The 26,417-nt window shown below is 41.2% G+C and overlaps 1 protein-coding gene across 3 annotated transcripts in view; it reads left to right on the top strand.

The window, feature by feature from the left end:
* Nucleotides 1-26,417, top strand: part of mprip (myosin phosphatase Rho interacting protein) — a 67,973-nt gene that overhangs the window by 5,728 nt on the left and 35,828 nt on the right. For 2 of the 3 annotated variants that reach the window (XM_034193251.1, XM_034193249.1), the window contains exons 2-9: nt 3,411-3,488; nt 11,245-11,310; nt 17,667-17,818; nt 17,894-17,978; nt 18,561-18,732; nt 18,972-19,416; nt 25,149-25,275; nt 25,914-26,012. In XM_034193251.1, coding sequence (XP_034049142.1) covers nt 3,411-3,488; nt 11,245-11,310; nt 17,667-17,818; nt 17,894-17,978; nt 18,561-18,732; nt 18,972-19,416; nt 25,149-25,275; nt 25,914-26,012 — 1,224 coding nt within the window. The remainder of the gene's footprint in view (nt 1-3,410; nt 3,489-11,244; nt 11,311-17,666; nt 17,819-17,893; nt 17,979-18,560; nt 18,733-18,971; nt 19,417-25,148; nt 25,276-25,913; nt 26,013-26,417) is intronic. The other variant, XM_034193250.1, reaches the window with a different exon arrangement.

Below are 26,417 nucleotides of genomic sequence, written 5' to 3'. Positions count from 1 at the left end.
AGTGCTCACTATCACAGATTTAGACTGGTTTGTGAACAATATTTAAGGGAAATGGTGATATTGTGTATGTGGAAAAAGTTTTAGATCTTTGAGTTCATCTCATACAAAATGGGAGCAAAACCAAAAGTGTTGCGTTTATATTTTTGTTGAGTATATTTGTGTTTTTAAGGAACTGTCTCAGTTCCTTAAAAAAACACAGAAATATATTTAAAATGTGTTTAACGTGTAAAAGAATAAAAAGAAACACATGAAGATGTTGAAATTGTGTGTGTGGGGGGGGGGGGGCAGCTATTGAGTTGTTCTCTGAGGGGGGGCTCACTCTCCCACACTTTGAAAACCCCTGGCCTAAAGCTTTGTTGTGTAACACCACACAAACAGTGTTACATTTTCACAGCTTTGTTCAGCCTGATCTGAAGTGAGCTTTAGGCTTTGTAAAATGTTCCCAGTGTCCAGAAACCGATATGAGCCGATTTACAAGAATTAAACCCAATAACCTCATTCAGCGAAAGCTCCGGTAGCTTTTAAGTTATGCTGATAAAACACCATATTCAAGGAGGTTGAAGGTTTAACAAAATGCAATGAAACTGATATCCTACATGGAAAAATAATGTGGAGGGAAGGGGTGAAGTGGACTTTGGAAGGACTGTATCCAACATAAACAATCTCTTTGTTCTGCACTGTGAGCATAAAAGGTGGGCTGGGGGAGGAGCTTCCACTCCAGCCACAGTACAATCATTTATTTCAGTGTCATCCAAAAAGTTCTTGCCCTTCAAGTTCCAGCTCTGCTGCCACCACGGCTTTGACTTGATTACATGAATTTTGTCAGAGTGGTGATGTTTAAGTTTGGCAGCCCCACTGCATGTGCTGTTGGGGGTAATGTGATCACACGCTCCGGGAGAGGTGGGAGGCTGGACTGTCATGGCAGATGCAGGCAAGCAGGAGGTTTTTGCATTCATGTGGGAGTGAAAGAGAAAAGACAGCCAGGGAGTTGATGTGACACATGGAGCGGGAGTCGAAGAGAGTGATAGGGTGAAGGTTGTTCCAAATGAGAAATCGGAGCAAAGCTTCCCAGAGCTGCTGCACAGCTTTACAAACTCAAGTCTCTTCGCCTCACAGAGGTTATGGCTTTAGTGATTTACAAGGACAGTGACTGCCTGCAGGATGTTGTCAAAATTGTTGCCACAGAAGAATAGGGTATAGCTCTTATACATTAACCCATTTTAATACATTGTTCCTCAGATAGACTTTTGTGTTCCAGATCACCATGTTGGTCATGGGGTTGCTAACGTGTCCACTTTAGTATCGCTCAGCTGTTATTTGTCTTGACACATGTAAGATGAATTATAGCTGGGTTTCCATTACAGATTTGTGCAAAAGTTGAGCGATATTTTCCAAATGTTGACAAATACTGTAGTGAAATGTGTGTATGTACTGGACAAACTCTGCATAACGTCACCCATAGTTTTGCTATGGATATCTGAAGAGCCATTTTGATGCCCAAAATTTGCTACTCTGGATGTATGAAACCTGAAACCCCACTCCCCTTCCCCTGTTGGGTCTGAATCCAGGCTAAACTAACAGGCTAACCTCAAATCATTAAATTTGATTTTTTTTTAGACTGAATGGTGGCTTTTATAACTGTTAGCTTTCATGTGGACATTAAAAGTTATGACCTGCATATTTGATCAGTAATCGTGGATAAACTCAAACTTATGTCATCAAGCTAGCGATAGCTGCCTAAAAATGCTAACACCATTAGCATACAAAATGAAATGTATGATCATTTCACTTGACAGAATACTGCAGCACAGACATCTTCAGTAACCCATTAAGAGAATTAACCATGCAGCAAGCTATATTATTTCAGATATTTCTAATTAAAAGACACACAGCCCTCCACAGCGGCTAGCAGCCGCATGCCAGTGGTGTCTGAGCCATCAACGCACGAGTCTGAGCACAGCGCCACAACACAAGAGCTGTCGCTAAAAAAAGGCCACAGCCCTAATTATGCATAACCTTATGGATTAAAATTTGTTTTAATATGGAGTTTGGGGGGGGGGGGGGGCGCGAAATTAAGGCTGTAAACATGTTTTTGATTTTGGTTTTGTTTCTGCTCTAAAGTTGGATATTGAAATACGGCTTTAATCGAAGCCTGCTCCTTTCTGGGTCCAGCCTCAAGCAGCCATTCAAGGGCCTGAAACTTTATCTTTTTTGGGGCTGTGTCTCATTTTTGACAGCTGAAACTTACCACTTGGTACCACACCGCACATTTTAGAATGTCATGTGACCTATAATAGTGGAAATAATATTTCCATTGCAGTTTTGTGAAATACAGCTTTTTCGAATCGCCTAAAAAACCACCTCATGCGAGATTAAAAACTTTTTTGCAATAGTTGAGTTTTTCTAAATGCACGTGTTTCCATAAAGTGTATTTTCAGTTTGTTGTTTCAAATTGCACAGTGAAAGGTCATGGAAACCCGTCTAGTGGCAACACTGTGCATGCTCGTACATAAACTTTGTTTTGTGTGCTTAGGTGCATTAAGGGGCGCAGTTTTATTAAAGCGCAAATGTAGATGTGAGAAATTTAATTTAAAAATGACTTTGGATCCACGCCTCTCTGACCTCATAACATGATTGAAGCCACATTTGAACTTGTCAGCATAATAGAATCAAGTTTAGTTTATCTGGGTCACAACATGCTGGCATTTTCCATGCTGTCATCTTATCAAGTTTGCATTCGTAGACGCGTTTGTACATGTTCAAACGATACATGTATGGCAGGCATGCAATAACATGGAGGTACAGAAACACATCCAGTATTACAAAAGCATATTAATAACTAGGTCTTTCTACCTTTTTTTTATAGAAGAGGTGGGAGAGGGAGCATTGCTTGGTAATGGTTAATGACTAAAGCAGAGAGAGTATTGTTAATCAAGAGTGACCTTCCAAATGAAGGTAGACTCAGCTTTTACATTTCCAAATTTGGAGCTTTCCTGCCTCTGTTTGTGATACCATTTTGCAGTAGAAGGCGTCTGACTGTGAATCCATGAATCTGTATCACTGCAAATGCTGTTTGACTGATTTAACACCATGTTCTGAACTGTCAGTCTTGGTCGTACAGTCTCATCTGCGCTGGGCAAATGCAAAGGAGAGGCAGCAAACATGTCATCAAACACTGAGTTTTTTAAACCAAAAGAGACTCACCAACTGGTTTTATGTGGTTGCAAAATCTACTGCAGGACCAGATGCAACATCTGGACCCCAAAAGACATCTCATGTTTTCATGCCCTCTTTCTACCATCCCCCTTAGCCCACACTCTCTTCCCGTTTTAATGATGCTCACACTTTCGTGCAGTTTTAATGATTACCTAAATTGCTGCTTTTCCCCCTTCCCCCTCTTTCTTTTACAGGCTAAACCTATTTATGGTGGGTGGCTGTGTTTGGCCCCTGAGGGAACTGACTTTGATAATCCCATGCACAGGTCCCGGGTGAGTGCAACCTTATAGGTCTGTGTGCTTGTTGTGGAAGTGGGGAGTACATGTTTGTTGGTTCTACCCCTTAAGTGAGGAACTAGTTTAGAACATGAGTTGTGTGTTCAATACAAATCATGAGATTGATCTTCTCTCACTCACAAAGAAAGTATTAACCGTTTTTTCCCCCAAAAGGTTGAACTGTACGAGGGCTATTAGAAAAGTAGCCAACCTTATTATTTTTTTCAAAAACCATATGGATTTGAATCACGTGTGATTGCGTCAGACAAGCTTGAACCTTCGTGCGCATGCGTGAGTTTTTCCACGCCTGTCGGTTGCGTCATTCGCCTGTGAGCAGGCTTTGAGTGAGGAGTGGTCCAGCCCCCTCGTCGGATTTTCATTGTCAGGAAATGGTGGAATGATTTGGGCTTTTTTTCCATCAGAATTTTTTCAGAAACTGTTAGAGACTGGCAGCTGGAAACCATTAGAAAAATTTATCTGGCTTTTGGTGAAAATGTTACGGGCTTGGTAGAGAATAAGGAGTGTTACTGTCGCTTTAAGGATGGCCCCCAGCAGCTGTGGGGCGCGCCGCGCTCCGAAGCCACCATCGACAGGTTGAACGACCATTTCATTTCTAAACGGATGGCTGTCTGGATCCGTGACCATCGTGTGCCATTTCTCTGGTTATCACAAGAGCTGGACATCAACCATTTTCTGGCAGATTTCACTTTTAACAAGAGATTTTGTCAAGGAAAGCCGAGCGGAGGCTTCGCACGTCACGATGGATTCGCTACTGGACCGAGACAAAACCACCTCTGTTTTGGTCTCACAGGACGGCTTTGAGATGGCGTTCAGACAGCTGTCGGTGGTTTTTCCATCGAGTGATTATCCGAGAAATTGTGGATGTGCCTGGACATGCCAGAACATGTCCCGTGAGGCTTCATCACGGCGTTGCTGTGCGCCATGCGGCACCGCCGCAACGTGTGAAGCCTCCGCTCCTCTTTCCATGACAAAAACTCCTGTAACATTGGAATGTGCCGTTCATTTCCAAACTGGACGCTGTGTTTTATCCGGGATTTCGTCTGACTAGCACAGGAATTGTGAAAAGATGTGGACATCAGCACTTTTTCGGCACATTGAGACAGACGTGCGGAGGAATTCCGCGCGTCGCGGCGGTGCCGCATGGCACACAGCAACGCCGTGATGAAGCCTCACGGGACATGTTCTGGCATGTCCAGGCACATCCACAATTTCTCGGATAATCACTCGATGGAAAAACCACCGACAGCTGTCTGAACGCCATCTCAAAGCCGTCCTGTGAGACCAAAACGGAGGTGGTTTTGTCTCGGTCCAGTAGCGAATCCATTGTGACGCGCGAAGCCTCCGCTCAGCTTTCCATGACAAAATCGCTTGTTAAAAGTGAAATTTTCCGGAAAATGGTTGATGTCCAGCTCTTGTGATAACCAGAGAAATGGCACACGATGGTCACGGATCCAGACAGCCATCCGTTTAGAAATGAAATGGTTGCTCAGCCTGTCGTTGGCGGCTTCGGAGCGCGGCGCGCCCCACAGCCGCTGGGGGCCGTCCTTAAAGCAACAGTAACACTCCTTATTCTCTACCAAGCCTGTAACATTTTCACCGAAAGCCAGATAAATTTTTCTAATGGTTTCCAGCTGCCAGTCTCTAACAGTTTCTGAAAAAATTCTGATGGAAAAAAAAAAGCCCAAATCATTCCGCCATTTCCTGACAATGAAAATCCGACGAGGGGGCTGGACCACTCCTCACTCAAAGCCTGCTCACAGGTGAATGACGCAACTGACAGGCATGGAAAAACTCACGCATGCGCACAAGGGTTCAAGCTTGTCTGACGCAATCACACGTGATTCAAATCCATATGGTTTTTGAAAAAAATAATAAGGTCGGATAAGTTTCCAATAGACCTCGTATATTTAATTAGAATGTCACCAACTGTGTTCAGTATGAAAGTGGCCCCTTCTGAGTGGAGTTGAACTCTTGTCATTAATTGTTCTAATTAGGGATGTCCCAATCAGGTTTTTTTTTTTTGGTCCCGATCTGATTCCGAGTTATCTGATTTGGAGTATCTGCCGATACCGAGTCCCGATCCGATACTTTAAAAAACTGAATGAACAATGAACAAATGCTAAATATATAATATTTTCATTTTAATCACCTTATTTTATTCTTTATCACTTAAAGAGTGCACTTCTCCTTGAGGTATGTTATTTTATTTGTCTAAAAATAAATGTCCAAGGTTCCTTATGTTAAACAAGAAATGATCTAATCTGAAATAACAGGTGGTTTTAATTTACAGATGAAAGGTTTCTAAAGAACCATTTATTGATTTTAGCTAATTTAATTGCAAGTGTTCTAAACTTTTTTTTTTTACAGTAATCAGAAATTTTGAGGTAACAAACAACAACAAAAAACATTTCCAAGGATTTTTCTTCAGAAAACTGCTCTATAAATGGGCAGTCCTGTGACACGTTTCTGTTTTGTACAGATCAGTGGTTTCTGCACCGATCTGTTTTGTACAGATCAGTGGTTTCTGCACCGATCTGTTTTGTACAGATCAGTGGTTTCTGCCACTAGTCTTCCATGTTTTGGCCCAACGTGTCGTTCCTATTGGACAGCGCAAAGCTACGTTACAGCTCAGTGTTGAAAGTTGGATTGGGTTGAACTTTGGTGAATTTCTAGCTAAGTTCATTATACCAGTGCATCCAAAAGAATATGATGCCATTCCATCTGGTGTTAAATCCCTTATCTCTCCATCAATAGCTGATTGTACCATTCAGAATCCTTTCTCGGAGTTGTATATAGGAAATGCTGATCCTTTTCTGAGTACAAAGACAATAAGTGTATCCGAGAATTAATTAATAGAAATATTGTTTGTAAACCTGCTTCTGTTGACTGGGGAAAAACATGGTCTTTGCACAGAAAATTTTTCATCTCAAATAAGGTGCGGGAAGTGTCTTTGAAAATTTTACATAGATATTATCCTGCTAGCTCAATTGTTGGGAAATACAGACCCAATGTGGACCCCTTTTGTACATTTTGTCACCTTTCTGAGGAATTCAATGTTTGTCTTTTCTTTGATTGTACTTTTTGTAATACCTTTTGGAACGATATTTCTCTTTTTTTAAACAGGATGTTGGACATTCATCTTCAATTTAAAGTGGAATTTGTGTTATTCGGATACTTTAATGATGAAACCCCTGCTAAAAAAACATATCTGATCAACCTTATTATTTTAGCCAAATTTCAGATACACACCAGTCTGAAACCACGTGATCGGGCCCGATTTCCGATCAATCAATCAATCAATCAATTTTTTTATATAGCGCCAAATCACAACAAACAGTTGCCCCAAGGCGCTTTATATTGTAAGGCAAGGCCATACAATAATTATGTAAAACCCCAACGGTCAAAACGACCCCCTGTGAGCAAGCACTTGGCTACAGTGGGAAGGAAAAACTCCCTTTTAACAGGAAGAAACCTCCAGCAGAACCAGGCTCAGGGAGGGGCAGTCTTCTGCTGGGACTAGTTGGGGCTGAGGGAGAGAACCAGGAAAAAGACATGCTGTGGAGGGGAGCAGAGATCGATCACTAATGATTAAATGCAGAGTGGTGCATACAGAGCAAAAAGAGAAAGAAACAGTGCATCATGGGAACCCCCCAGCAGTCTACGTCTATAGCAGCATAACTAAGGGATGGTTCAGGGTCACCTGATCCAGCCCTAACTATAAGCTTTAGCAAAAAGGAAAGTTTTAAGCCTAATCTTAAAAGTAGAGAGGGTGTCTGTCTCCCTGATCTGAATTGGGAGCTGGTTCCACAGGAGAGGAGCCTGAAAGCTGAAGGCTCTGCCTCCCATTCTACTCTTACAAACCCTAGGAACTACAAGTAAGCCTGCAGTCTGAGAGCGAAGCGCTCTATTGGGGTGATATGGTACTACGAGGTCCCTAAGATAAGATGGGACCTGATTATTCAAACCTTATAAGTAAGAAGAAGAATTTTAAATTCTATTCTAGAATTAACAGGAAGCCAATGAAGAGAGGCCAATATGGGTGAGATATGCTCTCTCCTTCTAGTCCCCGTCAGTACTCTAGCTGCAGCATTTTGAATTAACTGAAGGCTTTTTAGGGAACTTTTAGGACAACCTGATAATAATGAATTACAATAGTCCAGCCTAGAGGAAATAAATGCATGAATTAGTTTTTCAGCATCACTCTGAGACAAGACCTTTCTGATTTTAGAGATATTGCGTAAATGCAAAAAAGCAGTCCTACATATTTGTTTAATATGCGCTTTGAATGACATATCCTGATCAAAATGACTCCAAGATTTCTCACAGTATTACTACAGGTCAGGGTAATGCCATCCAGAGTAAGGATCTGGTTAGACACCATGTTTCTAAGATTTGTGGGGCCAAGTACAATAACTTCAGTTTTATCTGAGTTTAAAAGCAGGAAATTAGAGGTCATCCATGTCTTTATGTCTGTAAGACAATCCTGCAATTTAGCTAATTGGTGTGTGTCCTCTGGCTTCATGGATAGATAAAGCTGGGTATCATCTGCGTAACAATGAAAATTTAAACAATACCGTCTAATAATACTGCCTAAGGGAAGCATGTATAAAGTGAATAAAAATTGGTCCTAGCACAGAACCTTGTGGAACTCCATAATTAACTTTAGTCTGTGAAGAAGATTCCCCATTTACATGAACAAATTGTAATCTATTAGACAAATATGATTCAAACCACCGCAGCGCAGTGCCTTTAATACCTATGGCATGCTCTAATCTCTGTAATAAAATTTTATGGTCAACAGTATCAAAAGCAGCACTGAGGTCTAACAGAACAAGCACAGAGATGAGTCCACTGTCCGAGGCCATAAGAAGATCATTTGTAACCTTCACTAATGCTGTTTCTGTACTATGATGAATTCTAAAACCTGACTGAAACTCTTCAAATAGACCATTCCTCTGCAGATGATCAGTTAGCTGTTTTACAACTACCCTTTCAAGAATTTTTGAGAGAAAAGGAAGGTTGGAGATTGGCCTATAATTAGCTAAGATAGCTGGGTCAAGTGATGGCTTTTTAAGTAATGGTTTAATTACTGCCACCTTAAAAGCCTGTGGTACATAGCCATCTAACAAAGATAGATTGATCATATTTAAGATCGAAGCATTAAATAATGGTAGGGCTTCCTTGAGCAGCCTGGTAGGAATGGGGTCTAATAAACATGTTGATGGTTTGGATGAAGTAACTAATGAAAATAACTCAGACAGAACAATCGGAGAGAAAGAGTCTAACCAAATACCGGCATCACTGAAAGCAGCCAAAGATAACGATATGTCTTTGGGATGGTTATGAGTAATTTTTTCTCTAATAGTTAAAATTTTGTTAGCAAAGAAAGTCATGAAGTCATTACTAGTTAAAGTTAATGGAATACTCAGCTCAATAGAGCTCTGACTCTTTGTCAGCCTGGCTACAGTGCTGAAAAGAAACCTGGGGTTGTTCTTATTTTCTTCAATTAGTGATGAGTAGAAAGATGTCCTAGCTTTATGGAGGGCTTTTTTATAGAGCAACAGACTCTTTTTCCAGGCTAAGTGAAGATCTTCTAAATTAGTGAGATGCCATTTCCTCTCCAACTTACGGGTTATCTGCTTTAAGCTACGAGTTTGTGAGTTATACCACGGAGTCAGACACTTCTGATTTAAAGCTCTCTTTTTCAGAGGAGCTACAGCATCCAAAGTTGTCTTCAATGAGGATGTAAAACTATTGACGAGATACTCTATCTCCCTTACAGAGTTTAGGTAGCTACTCTGCACTGTGTTGGTATATGGCATGTCCTGATCCGATCACATGATCGGATCAGGACATCCCTAGTTCTAATCCTTAGTTTAAGCCTAAACTATAATGAGGGAAAAGGCAGGATTGTACAGTCCCCCCCAAGGAGGTTGCTCTTATACCCCCCCCCCCCCCCCACACACACACACACACACACTCATATTTGGTTTGTTTTTAGGTGTGATAGCATGATTACCTTAACCCACATACCACAAAATGTAGTGAAAAGATTTGGTACGTAATAGAATCCATGAAATCTTAGATTGGATCAGGATAAACGTTTTGATAGAGGAAATTAAATTTTAACATTCAAAAGGCCTTCGAAATAGCAGAGTGGGTATCTTAACTGGAATGAGGTTGGACTGTCAAGATGGAGACCTTGGTTCAATTCCTGGCTACTACCTTGACTCTTCCCTTGGACAAGATACTTCTGAAATCAAGTCTGAAAAAAATAAGTATTTTTCAGACTTGATTTTAAACAATCTTGGCAAGCCTTGTGTTCTTTTTAAAACAGTTGATTCTGTTTTTAATCCCAGTCTGTCCACTTTACTGGAAATTACAAGTGAAATGTGTGAAAAATTTCTCCTCTTTTTTATTGATAAGGTTGATGCCATTAGGGTCAATATATCACCCTCCCTGGTGTGCCATTGTGTAGCAAATCAGTGCTCGCTTCTTTTTCGCAAGTTTCAGCCTGTGTCTCTGACAGTGCTCAGAGCAATAGTTAACAAACTAAAACCCTCTTCTTGTCCCATTGACCCAGTACTTCCTCGTTTTTTTTTTAAGGAGGTTTGGGACACCATTGGCTCTTTTGTCGGAGAAATTATTAATAGTAGTGTGTCTTGTGGAATTGTGCCTTCTTTTTGTAAAAAAGCTATTGTGTAGCCACTGATCAAAAAACTGGGTTTGGATCCCATGGCTTTTTCAAATTATCGACCTATCTCCAAGTTACCGCTTGTGTCGAAAATTTTAGAGAAATGCATCTTTGCACAATTGCAGCCTTTTTTAGATAAAAATGGCACATTGGATCCATTTCAGTCAGGGTACAAAGCATTTCACACTGAGTCTGCACTTTTAAAGGTTTTTAATCACCTCTTTTTAACAACTGATTCTGGCAGTTCAACCACTTTAGTGCTTTTAGACCTCACTGCAGCTTTTGATGCTGTCGACCATACAATTCTTTTAGACCACCTGAGAGACTGTGTGGGTGTCAGGGGGACTGTTCTGGAGTGGTTTAGGCCCTACCTGTCGGACAGGTCTTTCTCCGTCAGGCTGGGGGACTCCATTTCGTTTTCAGCCACTCTACATTGTGGAGTCCCCCGGGGTTCTATCCTGGGACCCATCCTCTTTGCTCTATATCTCCTCCAACTCAGAGAGATTTAAAAAAAAACAAACATGGCATGGCCTACCATTTTAATGCTGAACAACTTTCTTATTTTGATTTGTTTGCCTCCTTTGCTTGTTGGATTGACAACCAGTAGTAGTGTTGAAGGTTAGCAAACTCTTTCAATTCAGTTCAGTTAGGCCTTTGTTATTGTATACCGGATACAATGAAATTCCATGTGTCCCTTGGTGCAGCAAAAAAAGAATAAATATAAAGAGTAAAAAGGTTGTCTATATAAATAATTAAATAAAAGTGTAGAACCCTAACCTTGTTTTATTTGTACATTGGTTATTTGCAAAGCGTATTTAAGCGCATTGTGTAATTTGAACTTTCAGTAGTGTACGACTGCGCGCTGCTGTGCTTCTGTTGTGAATGTAGCTTCAATCTGGATGTCGACACAGAGTGCACTGCATTAGAGCAGCAACCTTGTTCTGTTCTTGGGGGGAACCCTCTTACCGTGACTTCTGAAATCACCTGCTGTGTTTGGAAAACAGTCTGGTTTGATATTCTGTATATTTCTTTTACCAGAAATGGCAAAGGAGATTCTTTGTGCTTTACGAACATGGCTGTCTACGCTTTGCCCTAGACGAATCGGTAAGTAGTGCATCTTGTCCATGAATAATGAGCTTGTCCTCTGTCCTTAGCATCAAGCTTCTGAAACTGAACCTAAAGACTGGGGAACACCACATGACCTTCAGGCTCTTATAATCATTTGATCTTTATTTGCAAAATTTGATGGTGATGGCTGTAATTTTCTATGGCCACATGGGGTGGTTGTGTCTGTGTTTTGATGATCCTGCAGCAAGTGCATGAATCATTTTACGTCTAGGTGCTTTTAATTGTAAATCAAAGTGCTTGACATCTTAACTGGAACATTTAAAATTAATGCCAGGCAACATAATTTTCAATGCAGAATTGATTAGACAAGTTCAGGCCAAGAAGAGTCTGAGATGGTCCAGTGCAGTTCAGCATTTCTGCAGCAATAATGAGGACTTCCCAGATGTTTATTTCCCTTTATTGACTGTGAAAGATGGACAAGGAAGGAGTAAAAACTTTGACACAGACACGCTGTTTTATACTGTTTTTCATCTTCCGTTTGCCGCTGCAGACGACTGCTTCTGCTGTAATAATTACTAGTGTGCCAGGTTTTTTTTATTTTATACCGCCAGCATGTAAATACAGCATTAGTGTCTAATAACCAATGAAAAATGTTTGTGACACCACAAAGGAAAGAAAGAGTTAAGATTGCTAGCATTTCTGTCGTCTAGCTGAATTTCAAATAAAAAAGAAGCAAAACTCAAGATTAAACGCTACATTCTGCTCTTCTGTTTTGATCTCTTTTTGTGCAGACTTATAATTTTTCATGCTAAAAAGCATCATTCTCACGTGGGAAACCATTTGTTCTCAAGCTGAACATTTGTTTTCCACCCAGATAGCTGTTGTGTTTGTGTGCAGAGGTGTGTGAAGTTGTTAAATGTGCATTCTAGCTTCTAGGGAGATGAACATTTCTTTTTCCAAGTTCCAGTTCAGTACTATTCCTTTGAACGCATGTTGTGTGTTTGCTCCTGTGATGCAGTATGCTTGCTTATGTGTTCATAATTTGCTTGGTTGTGTAATGTTTATCCAGATCTCCCCAGGAACCAGACTGCACTTTGTATTTAAAACAAAAATAAAGCATCATTGTCAGTGGTGTTGAAAATGAGTTAACTTACTGGAAACATTTCCCACTAGAAAGTCCTGATTCTGAATTAATTCACAGAGGAGGGAATAGAGCAAAAAATAAGTCTGTCTTTCCTAAAAGGACAGAATTTCATTTAAAATGTGTTCTTAATGCATCAAAGTGAAGGCAGCAGAAAACAGTTTGTCCAGAGAAAGTGCTGCTCCTCTGGGCGTCTGCTGTAAAGCAGAGCTCGTCATGGTTGAGAGTGTCACTAGGAGAATGTGACACGGCTCACTGAGTCCACACAGCCCAGCCGAGCTGAGTGTTACACTGCTTGTGTGTAAACACTGGGTTTCCACATGCGTGTGCACGTGCATGTCTCTGACAGAACACAGACAGAGCGGGATGGTGAAGTGAAAGACTGGATCACTGTGTTTGTAAATTAGGTATTTGTAATCCATTGAGGCTCTTTGTCTGATAATGGGAGGAAGCCCAGCTTGCTCGTTTTGCTCGTGTTTCCAGTGACACCCAGGCTGGTGTGTAGTCGTTTTCCTCTTATTGTAAGATTGATTCAAAAACTGTCTGGTGCATTGTTCTCGAGTCTTTTCATCTGCTCTACAAGTCAGGAAAAGTGCGTCGGGGGAAGTGACTGCGGTGTTTTTGAACAGGCGCTTTCTGAAGCCATCCATAGAGGTGCAGCTTAGCTAAAAAATTTTGATTAAAAATTGTTCATTTTGCGGTAAAAGCATGGAATTTGGCATACATATTCTAAATTAATAAGATATGGAGCCATCTTGGAGCTGACCTCTGAGCTACAGAGGTCATTAAAGAATTACACAGGGGTCATAATTTTGAATATGCTCCAATCATGTTGAAAACTATACCACATTATTTGTCTGACCATAACGATTCCAAAAAGGTATAGTTTGGACTATCTATGACTGAATGTTATGGGGTAAAAAACAGCAAAAATGGTGATAAAGGTCAGTTTCAGTTTGTACAGGGGTCAAAAGTTAAAGTTGCTTCAATTTTGGTTTAAAAAAAAAAGGTGCAAATTATTGGTTGAGTTAATAGCATTTTAAAAAGGAATAGTTTGCACCGTCGTGCTTAGTTATCATGTTACGGGATAACATGTCATAAGTCATAGATTCCAATGGATGTCAACCTTGTTTGAACTTTTACTTTGGAGACCAAACATTCAACACAGTCAAAACTATTCCATTTATTAATCCTTTTTTTTTTTTTTTCAACCAAAAACTTGCATCACTTTTTACCAAAATTGGAGCAACTTTAACTTTTGACCCCTGTACAAACTGAAACTCATCTGTCGCCATTTTTGCCATTTTTACCCCATAACTCCAGAACATGCAATCATAGATAGTCCAAACTATACCTTTTTGGAATTGTTATGATCAGACAAATAATGTGACATGATTGGAGCATTTTTAAATTTCGACCTCTGTGTAATTCTTTGTTGGCCCCTGTAGCTCATTAGAGGTCAGCTCCAGGATGGCTCCATATCTGAAAATAAACATTAGTTAATTTAGAATATGTGTGCCAAATTCCATGCTTCTATCACAAAATGAACAATTGTTTTGCTATGCCGCCCCACTACCAGCAGATACCAGCGTCTTAATGATCTTGAGTGCGCTGTTTTATCAACAGTTCAGCCATTAGTGGCTGAAATGGAATTTAACATATTTTACATGATTTAGATTTGGAGAAGCCACGCTTCCCCCCGCCCCCTACTTTAAATGTCAGTCTAATGCTTGATCACATCATGTCCTCTTACCATCCACAGGCCAGCCCTGATAATCCTGTCACACCAACAAAGTTCCTGTTGAACGCTTCACCTATAATCACATTTCAGTTCAATTAAGAGGTGGGACCATGGTGATACTGATTAAAGAAAATAAAAATGATGCAAGTTCATTGAGCCCAAAACAACATCTTCTGATGTTTTGTCTGATTATCAGTCTTAAATTCAAATATGTTTAATTTACAATGATGTAAAGCAAAGACGAACATCAAATTATCACATCTGAGGCTCTGGACACAGAATATCTGCTGTATTTTGACTTGATAAATGCATTAACATAGAACACTAACAATTAATCAGATCAGAGGTATAACTGTTGATTACTTTTCTGCCATTCAACTAATTTAGTAGGACATGCTCACATGGTGATGGTCAGTTTCCAGATGAAGAGAAAGTTTGGAGGAAAATTAAACAGAGGATTTCTGATCGTGTTAATGTTAGCCTAACTTTGTGTAGTGATGTTGAACCAAAACTATGAAGAATGTTGTCTTGACATGCCTTTTAATGTGACTTCCTAAATTGCTTGGCCTTCTTGTATTCTTGCTTAAACAAGCTGACATGTTGGTGTCCATATTATTTAATATTGATGTAACTGTCAGTGTCATTACACCCCAGTTAGATTACTCTGACAGCCAAAGGACAGGGTCCAGGGAGTGATGTCAGGGTGCTTATGTGACGCGGTACCTCTTACAGCTGAGCTATTTTCACCATGAGCACAGGGAAAGATGCTCTCCCATGTAAAGCAACTTTCCTCTCCAATGTCCTTATTTGGAGAACTGCAGAAAGCGCTCAGTCCTGGGACCACAGAGCAAGCAAACGGGAGCTGTAGCCCCTGAAAACCACAGAGGAAACGTCAGATATGTCCCAGACATTCCACACATGGTCCGCCACAGCGAGCACCCAGCTCTGCTGATGCCTTGGACAGGAAGTGGTTTAATAAGGTTACATCGCTATTAGACACACAACTAAACAATTTGAAATGGATCAGTAGAAAATCAGCAACACAGCAGGCGCCGGTGAGACCACCCTGAAATATTTAATGGAAACAGCCATAAAGCATATTGAAGGAGTGGGCATTAAACCCACTTACGTTTAGAAAAACGCTGCACTAGCAGTTCCTGTCTGTTAGGAGTTTTGTCTCACTGCGTCTTGAAGCACCATATAAAACAGCACTCGCCACTCCAGAGCCTGCTGTGGCGTCTGTGATAGGACTTCCTATTAGTAAAAAGCGTCCTGGAGAACTTATCCTTTATAGAGTGGGGTTTCTCCACTTAATTCTGAATCTAGCTCCATTGCTTTTTTGTGTGTGTAGTTTTTTTTTTTTTTTCCCCTTGGTTTATTTGTCATTTATTCATCGCAGTGGTTTGCAGATTGAGAGGAGAATTTTTTTCCTTTCAGATTTTCCACTTTGGCATGAAAACATAATGCTCTTTGACTCTGATTGTGTCCTTTGCAACTTCATGTTTCATGTTCCCAGAGAGGTCAAAAATGCCACTGTCTGTGCAAACATGATTGGTTTTAATAATATCACAATGCAAAGTTAAAAATAGTAAATCCTGTGAAAAACGCACACAATTGGAGGATATGGAATTAGACCAGTAGTGTAGAAATCAAGCCCGGCATGATTAATTTGCATTCGAATGGGAGCCTTGGCAGATGCGTCTGCTTTGTTTTGGAGCCAGAAGCAGAAGGCAGTTTCTAAGCAACAAGATACAATACTTTTATATGCTCAGGACCAGGATCAGCTGCACCTTCATCATATTTACTCCAGCTCCAACACAATTTGTCAATTCCAGGGCATGGCTGACATCTTCCCAAGTTTTGTCAATATAAGGGCGCCTGTTTTTAAATGGGTAACTCCATGAGATTGTTGCATTGGTTGCTACTTTCAGCGGTTCTGTTGTCGTCTAACGATCCCAGAGACTTCTTATTAATAGGATGTAGAAATAAAGGACAAACCATAATTCTCTGTGGTGACTATATCACAGCAGATTCATTGAAGGTGCTAACGGATAGAACAGGCTCACGTAATTGCCCAAATGCTTGTTGTTGTTTTTTAAGTAACCTGACAATGTAATCCTGAAAAAGAAATGTGCAGGTGAAAACAAAACCTTGGCAAAGACAAGAACGTTAATGTGGTTACTCGGAGGGCAGTTGCCCGTGCTAACCGCGCACCACGTGTGTGGTTGCTAACCGCCACTGAGCAAGTAGGCGTCAGAGTCTCAAACTTTGATTCTTTGCTCCCACAGCCTCTGAGCTCTAAAATGCAAGCCAGTGTAATTTCCATATTTGGCAGCCCCCGGGGGTTTACAGGCAGATCTTAATAAAGCTGGATCTGTGTTCAGTGGCCTTAAAAGGAGCTGCGCAGAGAAACGGCACCTGTTTTACATCTGTAGCAGGCTGATATCAGAGCTGCAGAACTCAGACCAGACGCAGATAAAACACAAGATTTCAGAGGATGTTTAGGGGGTTTCATTGCACTGATGTTAATGAGGCAGTGCTAAGTTTATTATTCAGTCACAAGCATTAATGTGATTTGGATACTGACCTTTTTAAAAACTGTTTTTGTTTTTTCCCTTATTGCTCAGAGCTTATGGCCTTTAACCTCAAGAATTGTTGTGAATATAAGTGTTTATTGCAACAGGAGATGGGTTTTTACTTTCATGTGGACCATTACAGACTGTTTCAGAGTAAATGCAATGTGCTTCAGGTTCCTCAGAACACACATACACTTGCTTTAGTCTACCACTAGCTCTCCTACTAACTATTGAATGATAGTTTTTAATCTAAAGCATCATCATGTAGAATTTAGTGTCCTCTTATGGTAAGGTTGCAGATTGCAGTATTATTTCACCAGCCATGGTTTTGTGTGTGTGTGTATGGAACAGATAGAGATGGGGATTCATGATCCCTTGCAATCTCTTGCGATAAGCAGTATGTGTGGTGCTTAATTTCAGAAAAGTGAGGATTCTCACACTTGTTCGCCTGCACAAGCAGCTCTTTTGTTTTCTTCAGTCTTACTATATTTTAATTGATGATCATGGGATATGTTGCATCGGAACAATTTGTTCATTTTATTAGTGTTTATTTTGTTAGTATGTTGTTATTTTATTAGTGCAGGGGTGCGCAAGTTCAGTCCTCGAGATCTACCTTCCTGACACTTAGTTGTCTCCCTGTTCCAACACACCTGAATCCAATGAAAGACTAGTTAAAAGCCTGCTAACAAGTCACCCTGACATCAGGGTGAATGTGAGACATTATTGTAGAGTGCTTTGAGTGTCTAATACAGATAGAAAAGCGCTATATAAATGCAGTCCATTTGCCATTTGTTTTTAATGGAGACTGAACCTGGCCTCTGTAGATGAATATGCAATATTAAAGACTTTTAATCGGATTTAATATTTGTAGGCAAAGCTGCACAATAATCACATTTCATTTCGTGTATATTTTATTGTCTTTTTACTTCTGTAGCCAAGCACACTGCCTCAGGGCACAGTGAACATGAACCTCTGTACGGACATCATTGATGCTGAGCCAAAGACTGGCCAGAAGAACTCTCTGTGCATCATCACGCCAGACCAGGAGTACTTCATCCGAGGAGAGAACAAAGAAATTATCAATGGGTGAGTGAGTCGTTTTGACATTTCAAGCAGGGCAAAGCTGTACACGCATTAGTGTAAAACGTTTTCTGTCTTCAGGTGGAGTGAACAGCTGGTGGTGTATCCTAGAACCAACAAACAAAACCAGAAGAAGAAGAGAAAAGTCGAGCCTGCAACTTCCCAGGTAATGATTTTTATATCTTATATAGACGTTCTGACCCAAGAAATGAATTGTCAAATACATGATGCACGTATACACATCTGTATACATACCGTATTTTCTGAAGCATATGGGGGGTGATTGAAAAGTTTTGAGCCTGACCCAGAAACACTATGATGTGGTACTCCATCTTTTGCATTCTGGGAAACCAACAATTCTTGACTGTGTGAGATTGTGACGCACTGGGTGCAATGGTGAGAAATGTATTTTTGGAATTTAAGATTCATTATGTTGAGTAGCACATGTGCACACACTGTGATGTGCACATGTGCTACTGACGTCCTCTCCGCAACACCATGGGAACTCCCCCAGCAAACAAAATAAAGTGCGTCTTATTCTCCCGTGAGACTTGTACTCCGGAAAAAGTGGGATCACATTGAAACATGACAAAATCCACACACATTGCAAAACCAAATCTGGAAATTGGTGACTGTATCAGACAAATGTAGTTGTCTGTTAAAACAATTGCTTTTCCTGTTAAACAATTGCAGATGTTCATGTCATGATGTAATCACATTTTGATTTGGTTCTTGTGTTTACCTGCAGGAGCCGGGTCCAGCAAAGGTAGCAGTGACTGGCTCTGGTATTCCTGAAGCAGAGAAGGTTCCAGATGCCAGCTCTATCATCTGGCAGGAGGAGCTGAACCAGAGGGAGACTGAGGGGGTTTCTGTCTGGTCCACTGCTGACCTACCTCCAAGCTCTCCATTGCCCCCTGCAGGTAAGGAGGAATGACTGGATGTTAGTTTTTAGTAGCTGGAGGAAATTCTGTTGTGTCAGAGAATGGGTCTGCACTCCGTTCTCTGGGAAGACCGGTCTTAAGACTGACCCACAAGGACCAAGTTTATGAAGCAGTGCTGCCACCCACAAAGAGTGTTTGACTTCGGTTTATATAAAATGTGTCCTTTACAGTATTTGGACATGCTCGTTCATGCTTTTGGCTGTCTTTGTCTCGTTTAGATGACTGTGCGACTGTGAGCCAGGCTTCTGACGCGGGCTCTGTGAATGGTGATGAGGTGGACCGGGCCGGTCTGGCACTGCATGGCCCCACCCCGCAGCCACCCAGTGACCTGCTCTCTCCAACAGGCTCCTGTTCCAGCCTGGGCGGTGTCCCGCGATGCCTCTCCCCAGCGCCAAGCGACCCCTTCCCGTCAGGCAGCTCCCTGCTCTCCAACGGCTCCCACATTAGTGGCTCGGTCAGCTCACTGGACTCTGATGCCAGCGGCAGCACCGTGACCAGTACCGACAGCCACCCGTCTGCTCAGAGAGGCAGCTACCCGTACAGCCACCACGATGCACAGCGATCTCGACGGCTGGAGGCGGAGGCCAGGAAGGCTGAGAAAAGGAGCCGCTTTCAGAGCCCAGACAGGCAAGAGAAGGAGGCTGTTATGAGCCCCGAGAGGAGGTCAGTGATTGTCTTCTGTCTACCGGTTGTCCTCCCATGTCCCTCCATAAATCTGTTTTTATTGTTCTGTTGTTGGCATCGCTTGGTTTCTGAGTAGCATAAACATGCATTTTCTTTTCTACTGATTTAATCATCTCATGACTCTGGACAAGCAGAACTTTACAGTTACTCATAATTAACTTCAGTAAATACTTCTAGCTATTAATGCAAATCATCTGGTGCCATCAGTTCAGCACTGAGACTGGTCTGCTTGAGGTTTCTTCCTACAGTCCAAAAGAATAAAATGAAATGCCCAGGGGAGTTATTCCTGTCCACTCTCGCTGATGTACTTGCTCTGTTGGGTAGATGAGGTTGAAGCACCTTGTTGTTCTCATTTGGTGCTATATTAATAAATAGAATTGAATTTAGGCTAACATGGTCAAAATGCAAAAATCATAATTTGAAAAAAATGGAGTTGGCGGCTTTGATTGTGGGTACCAGAGACCTTTTTAGTAGCTGAGAAACCACAGAGCTGCTTGGATTTCTGTGAAGAGTCTGTAGAGTTTAAAGAGAATAGAATGGAAAAGTAACAACAACAAACAAAAAAACAGTGACACATGACTCTGTAGCTAATGAGGCGATATTCACGGCACAGGCCAGAGTGGTTTGGCCAGACTGGGACCCGTGTGTACAAGCACACGTCTGTGGCCATAAAAAAAACAATAAATACTTCAGGTTCATACTTTTTTACTGTCTGAAATGAAATATAAGTTAAAAATAAATGTCAAGAATCACTGTGGGGGTTGTTTTTGCATTTTCTATGTTGTGCCAACTTTTCTGATTTGGGATTGTAGAATTCATGTTTCTAACGTTTCAAATGTTGGATGTTTTGATACAGAATGATGTGGTAAGATACACTAAAGTCTTTTTGTTCCACACTTGACTCTCTAACTGAAGTAAATAACTGCAGATATAAAAAAAATATGAACACACATACACACACTTTACTGCTGGAGTCGTATATTTAGCCTGGTAACACCCTGCTCTTCCTGCTGACAGGCGAAGCATTAATCACCCTCTTCGTTAGCCTGGTGAACCAGGTTAGTCAATCAGGTTAGAAGATCAGCTCTGAGCTAACACACACTTTGATCTGGAAATGCTTAAATCTGTGGCTTATTCTTTTAAAGGCATGTAAACACACACAGGCCTGTGACGCAAATACTTACAAAAGTTTTGATGAACACACATTTGTGCTCTCACAACATGTATCCTTTTAACAGAGGGAAAAAAATACTATTTGGGGAAATGACTGGTGTTCATGACACACAGGTTTGGAAAATCCTCTGTGCAGAAATCTCAGCTTTATCAACAGCCATGATGTAAGCATACACCCTATAAACACCCAGCTTCTGTACTTTCTTTCAGTAATCTGCCTGTCAGGCCTTCATGTTGTTCACAAAGAGGTCAGAGGTCTGGTGCACCCGCACACCAGATAGAACAACATTTCAATCAAACGGGTGGGGGTCATCTTTATCCTTTCACAGTCAGCTTCCTGCTCTATTCAATCCCTTCATCCATGCCCGGCCTGAAAGGAAAAGGAGGAGCAGGAAAGGAGGAGTGCCCACAGCCTGCCCCGTAAACACATTACTGCTGCACTCCAACACGTTTGACGTTTAGGTGGACGAGGCGTCTCCGTCTTCCACACACATTGTGGAGACCTGCCTTTGCAGCAGCCATCGGCATTTTTAATGCCTCTGCACCCAAACTCCTCTTATAAGCTGCTCGATCTAATTACAAGGTATGACACGCATGAATTGTCAAAGGAATCAGTGCAGTCATTGGCGCTATAAACTCTGCCGAGGGCCAGAGTTTTAGGATTATAGTTGTTGCAGTTTTGTTCATTTGTTTTGGCTTCTTCTCTTTTGCTCAGGTCGCCACAGTAGATCCGATATGTGACCGCATGTTGATTTAGCACAGAGTTTACATTAGATGCTGTGCCTGACACAGGTCCAGATCTCCGAGGAGTAAGGGGGTGAGGAGGGGGTCATTTGCCTCAAACTGGAAACCTTCATGTTGGGAGACTGGTTGGTCTCCACCTCCTCCGCCTCAAATGGAAAAGGAGGCAGGCGCACACCAGCAAAGTCCCAAGACTTTGCCCGGAAGTGACTTGACACAGGCAGTTGGGACTGTTTTTTTTTTTTGTCGTTCTGCTTAGGCGGGAACCAGCCTGTCTTATGTCTATGTGAGCCAGTCAGAAGCACTCAGTGCAAAGCGTTCTCCAGCCAGTGAACAAAAAATGTTGATGCAGAGAGACAAGCTAGACATCAGGCTCTGAAAGAGACGAAGGAGGAGAATATGTCAATTAGATTAGACAGAACTTTATTGATCCCTTGTGAAGACTCCCTCAGGGAAATTGAGGTGCCACCAGCATTGTATAGCAGCACACAGGGTAAGAAGCACACAGTATCGAAAGTGGGGAAAAAACAAAAACAGAAAAATAGGGGAGGTGATGGTCTAGTGGTTCAGCGTTGGGCTTCAGACCAGAGGATCCTCTGTTCAAATCCCAATATTCCCAAGTTCCCAATATATAAGAGACTCGAGACAAACTTTTCTATGTAAACCTCTTTAGATAGAAAGGTATGTCTCACATTTTAATAAAAAACAAAAGTTACTGCAGCAGAAAAGAAGCAAATCATGTTCAGCCAATTAAAAGCAAAGGTTAGAAATGACATTTGTGTTTACTTGTAGATTTAAAATATTTAAAGCACATTTTCTGTAAAGGTGGATAGACAGTAGAGGCCGACACGCTGACAACATATGGTGATGAGATAATTGACAGTTTCATTTTGGAGACGGGCCTTTCATAAAAACATTGCACAGCAAGGATTTGACCTTACACCCTCTTTGTCCTCATCCCCTGACTTCATTAACTTTGAGGCTTGTTGCATGAGAACACGTACAGATTCTGGCCACCATAGGGTAGAAAATGAAGTACCTTGAAATATGTAATATACCATCTTAAAGGGTACTGTCTGGAGTATTAACCTGTGACGTTTCAGAGCTTAATACCTGCTCAGTGTGGAGACACAGCTGAATCAATATTCAGATCACCCAGCGATGGGCAAAAAAATAATAAAAAAAAAAAAGCATTTTTGAAGGTTCTTGGACCATACTTTGACAAGTCTACTTCCTTAGAACTAATACTCAAATGGCAGGTCTGTATTTCCGGTCCAATACAAGGGGCACAAAAATGTGACCTACAGCAACTGAGGGAGATTTGTTGGAACAGTTAGCCAAGTGTTCAAACCAAGATGTATTATGAGAACTAAACAACAGTGCGCGCCAATGCATGGCATAGTTCCAAGCTGGTTTTGTTACAACTGGAATGTTATAGAGCGTGACATACACAAATCACCATGTACCATGTCTGTGTATCATTAATGGACCTGATATCAAATACATTCAAAGAAATAGCTCATTAAATAGTAACTACATCTTAACTAGGAACATTCCATAAACGGCTGCCCTGCATCATTGATACAGTAGTGTTCAGAATAATAGTAGTGCTATGTGACTAAAAAGATTAATCCAGGTTTTGAGTATATTTCTTATTGTTACATGGGAAACAAGGTACCGTAGATTCAGTAGATTCTCACAAATCCAACAAGACCAAGCATTCATGATATTCACACTCTTAAGGCTATGAAATTGGGCTATTAGTAGACAAGGGGGTGTTCACAGTAATAGTAGCATCTGCTGTTGACGCTACACACTCAAAACTATTATGTTCAAACTGCTTTTTTAGCAATCCTGTGAATCACTAAACTAGTATTTCTTTGTATAACCAGTTTTTCATGATTTCTTCACATCTGCGAGGCATTAATTTTGTTGGTTTGGAACCAAGATTTTGCTGGTTTACTAGTGTTCTTGGGGTCATTGTCTTGTTGAAACACCCATTTCAAGGGCATGTCCTCTTCAGCATAAGGCAACATGACCTCTTCAAGTATTTTGACATATCCAAACTGATCCATGATACCTGGTATGTGATATATAGGCCCAACACCATAGTAGGAGAAACATGCCCATATCATGATGCTTGCACCACCATGCTTCACTGTCTTCACTGTGAACTGTGGCTTGAGTTCAGAGTTTGGGGGTTGTCTCACAAACTGTCTGCGGCCCTTGGACCCAAAAAGAACAATTTTACTCTAATCAGTCCACAAAATATTCCTCCGTTTCTCTTTAGGCCAGTTGATGTGTTCTTTGGCAAATTGTAACCTCTTCTGCACGTCTTTTATTTAACAGAGGGACTTTGCGGGGGATTCTTGCAAATAAATTAGCTTCACACAGGCGTCTTCTAACTGTCACAGCACTTACAGGTAACTCCAGACTGTCTTTGATCATCCTGGAGCTGATCAATGGGTGAGCCTTTGCCATTCTGGTTATTCTTCTATCCATTTTGATGGTTGTTTTCCGTTTTCTTCCACACGTCTGTTTTTTGTCCATTTTAAAGCATTGGAGATCATTGTAGATGAACAGCCTATAATTTTTTGCACCTGCGTATAGGTTTTCCCCTCTCCAATCAACTTTTTAATCAAACTACGCTGTTCTTCTGTACAATGTCTTGAACGTCCCATTTTCCTCAGGCTGTCAAAGATAAAAGCATGTTCAACAGGTGCTGGCTTCATCCTTAAATAGGGGACACCTGATTCACACCTGTTTGTTCCACAAAATTGACGAACTCAGACTGAATGCCACACTACTATTATTGTGAACACCCCCTTTTCTACTTTTTTTTTTTTTACTAATAGCCCAATTTCATAACCTTAAGAGTGTGCATATCATGAATGCTTGGTCTTGTTGGATTTGTGAGAATCTACTGAATCTACTGGTACCTTGTTTCCCATGTAACAATAAGAAATATACTCAAAACCTGGATTAATCTTTTTAGTCACACAGCACTACTATTATTCTGAACACTACTGTATGTCATCTCTGGAGTCCCCAATTATGGGCTGCATGTAAACACCAAACTACTCCATTTTGTCTTATTTCAAGTCCACTATGCATGAAAGTAGATGCTCTGTTACAAGTTATCAGGGGTGCATTAATTACATCAGAAGGCCTCTGTGTTGTTTACCCACAATTCATTTGCATCACTTAAAAGTGCTGCAAACATGCAGTGAAAATCAGCCATCAATGAAGTCCATGAATTGACCATGTCTTTTTTGTGTGTAATTACTTTTGTTTGCACAGCGTTTGTTGACATTGTGATACAATCATTTACATTCAGTTGGCAATTAGCACTGCTAATTTGGTTCAGACTACACTAAAACAGCAACAACAACAAAAAAAAACAACCTCTATGTGATCTTTCATGAAGCCTGTCACCATTCAAGACAAACTGTAACCTGATTAGAGGTAAAACGTCACCATTTAATCAACAAGACATTGACAGTTTTGGTAACCCGTTAATCACTTAAGCCATTTGTTAGACAAAGACAAATTATTGTGGATCCGCTGTGGCAGCCCAGAGTGAAACGAAATGGGAGAAACTGAGACGTGACTTTGTTAGCACTGGTAGAGGGGAAAAAAAAATCAGCTCCCGTAAACAGTTGGAATGTGACCGTTACAAGTTATAATCTGTTGTCTGTGTCTTGATAAGCAGACAGTGTCTGACTTTCTTAAAAGGTAGTTGTGTGTTTTTGTTTTGTTTTTGTTTTTTTTTCCCCTGTGTCTGTGTTGGTTTGCAGTCGCTCCGGTGTTATTGAGAAGCTGGAGGCACTGGAGCTGGAGAATCCAGAGAAAATGCAGACAGAAGAGTCTGGAGGGAGCGGAGCCAGACAGGGTCGCAGTGAGCACAGGCGTGTCCGTAGAGAGGTAACGCCGCTGACATTTTGAAGCAGTTTACAGTCAGGCCTGTAAACGCCATTGCGTCAGCGCGGCATTGGACCTGCCACTATGGGTTTTGTCTTTATCTCTTTCCTGCACCTCCCCCAACATCTCTGTTCTCTTCACCCTCGCCCTCTTCCGTCCATCTTTTCCTCCCTCTGCCCTGTCTTTGTTTTGGTTGCAGGTCAAAGGTCAGCGGCATGTGTTGTGTTCATTTCCAGTTTCCATTCTGTGGTGGGATTCCCCCTGTAATTATGCTTCCCTTTCCCAGTCTGGTCCTTATTCACAAACTTGTCTAAAACAACATAAAGACCAAAAGCAGCGATGCAGTGTGTCATGGATCAAAGACTTTTTAGCCTCTAATTTTTTTGTTTTTGTTTGTTTGTTTTTTTGTTTTTTTTTGTTGTTGTTGTTGTTTGTTTTTTGCGGGGGTGGGTGGGGTGTTCTTCCTACCCCGATCTGTCATCATTTGTATTACAGCCTTGTGAAAACGCTTCCTTCACATTTATTTCCTTGACAGTGACTCACATATAACAAGCAGTTCTTAGTAAATAATTATAAAAGAGACCTCATTTATCTTAAACGAGTGTAAAAGCTATCCAGAAATAACTTTGTGTGTGGTGTAGGAGCGTGACGTGGGTCATGGGCTGGACTTCCCCTCCACCCTGCCCCCGCTGAGGAGAGCCAAATCCCTGGACCGTAGGACTACTGAGTCTGTCATGACAGTAAGTGTTTACACTTTACTAAGAAGGATGTACAAAAGTTCATCTTACTAAAAACAATAACAAAATACGTTTTTATATATATATAATAGGGCTGCAACAACGAATCGATAAAAATCGATTACAACAGGCATTGGCAACACATTGCGTCATCGATGCGTTGTGTCGAGCGATTATAGCGACCAGTGCAAGGAGCAGATCAGACGATGTTTCGTAGAACTACACAGTTAGAATATGGCAGATGCAAGTAGACGAAAAAAAGTTAAGACTTTAAAAGTGTGGGAGCACTTTACGTTAAACAACGCAAAGACGTTTGTTAACTGCAACATTTGCAAGTTGGACCTCGCATGGCACGGGAGGCTCAGGCTGTCTGCGCGTCTCCCAGAGCAGCAAGGTGAGGGGCAGAGA

The sequence above is a fragment of the Thalassophryne amazonica genome, chromosome 18, assembly GCF_902500255.1.
Source record: "Thalassophryne amazonica chromosome 18, fThaAma1.1, whole genome shotgun sequence".
In the NCBI taxonomy this organism is placed as follows: domain Eukaryota; kingdom Metazoa; phylum Chordata; class Actinopteri; order Batrachoidiformes; family Batrachoididae; genus Thalassophryne; species Thalassophryne amazonica.
The sequence above is the reverse complement of the archived record's forward strand: the minus strand, read 5'-3'. Positions and strand labels throughout refer to the sequence as shown.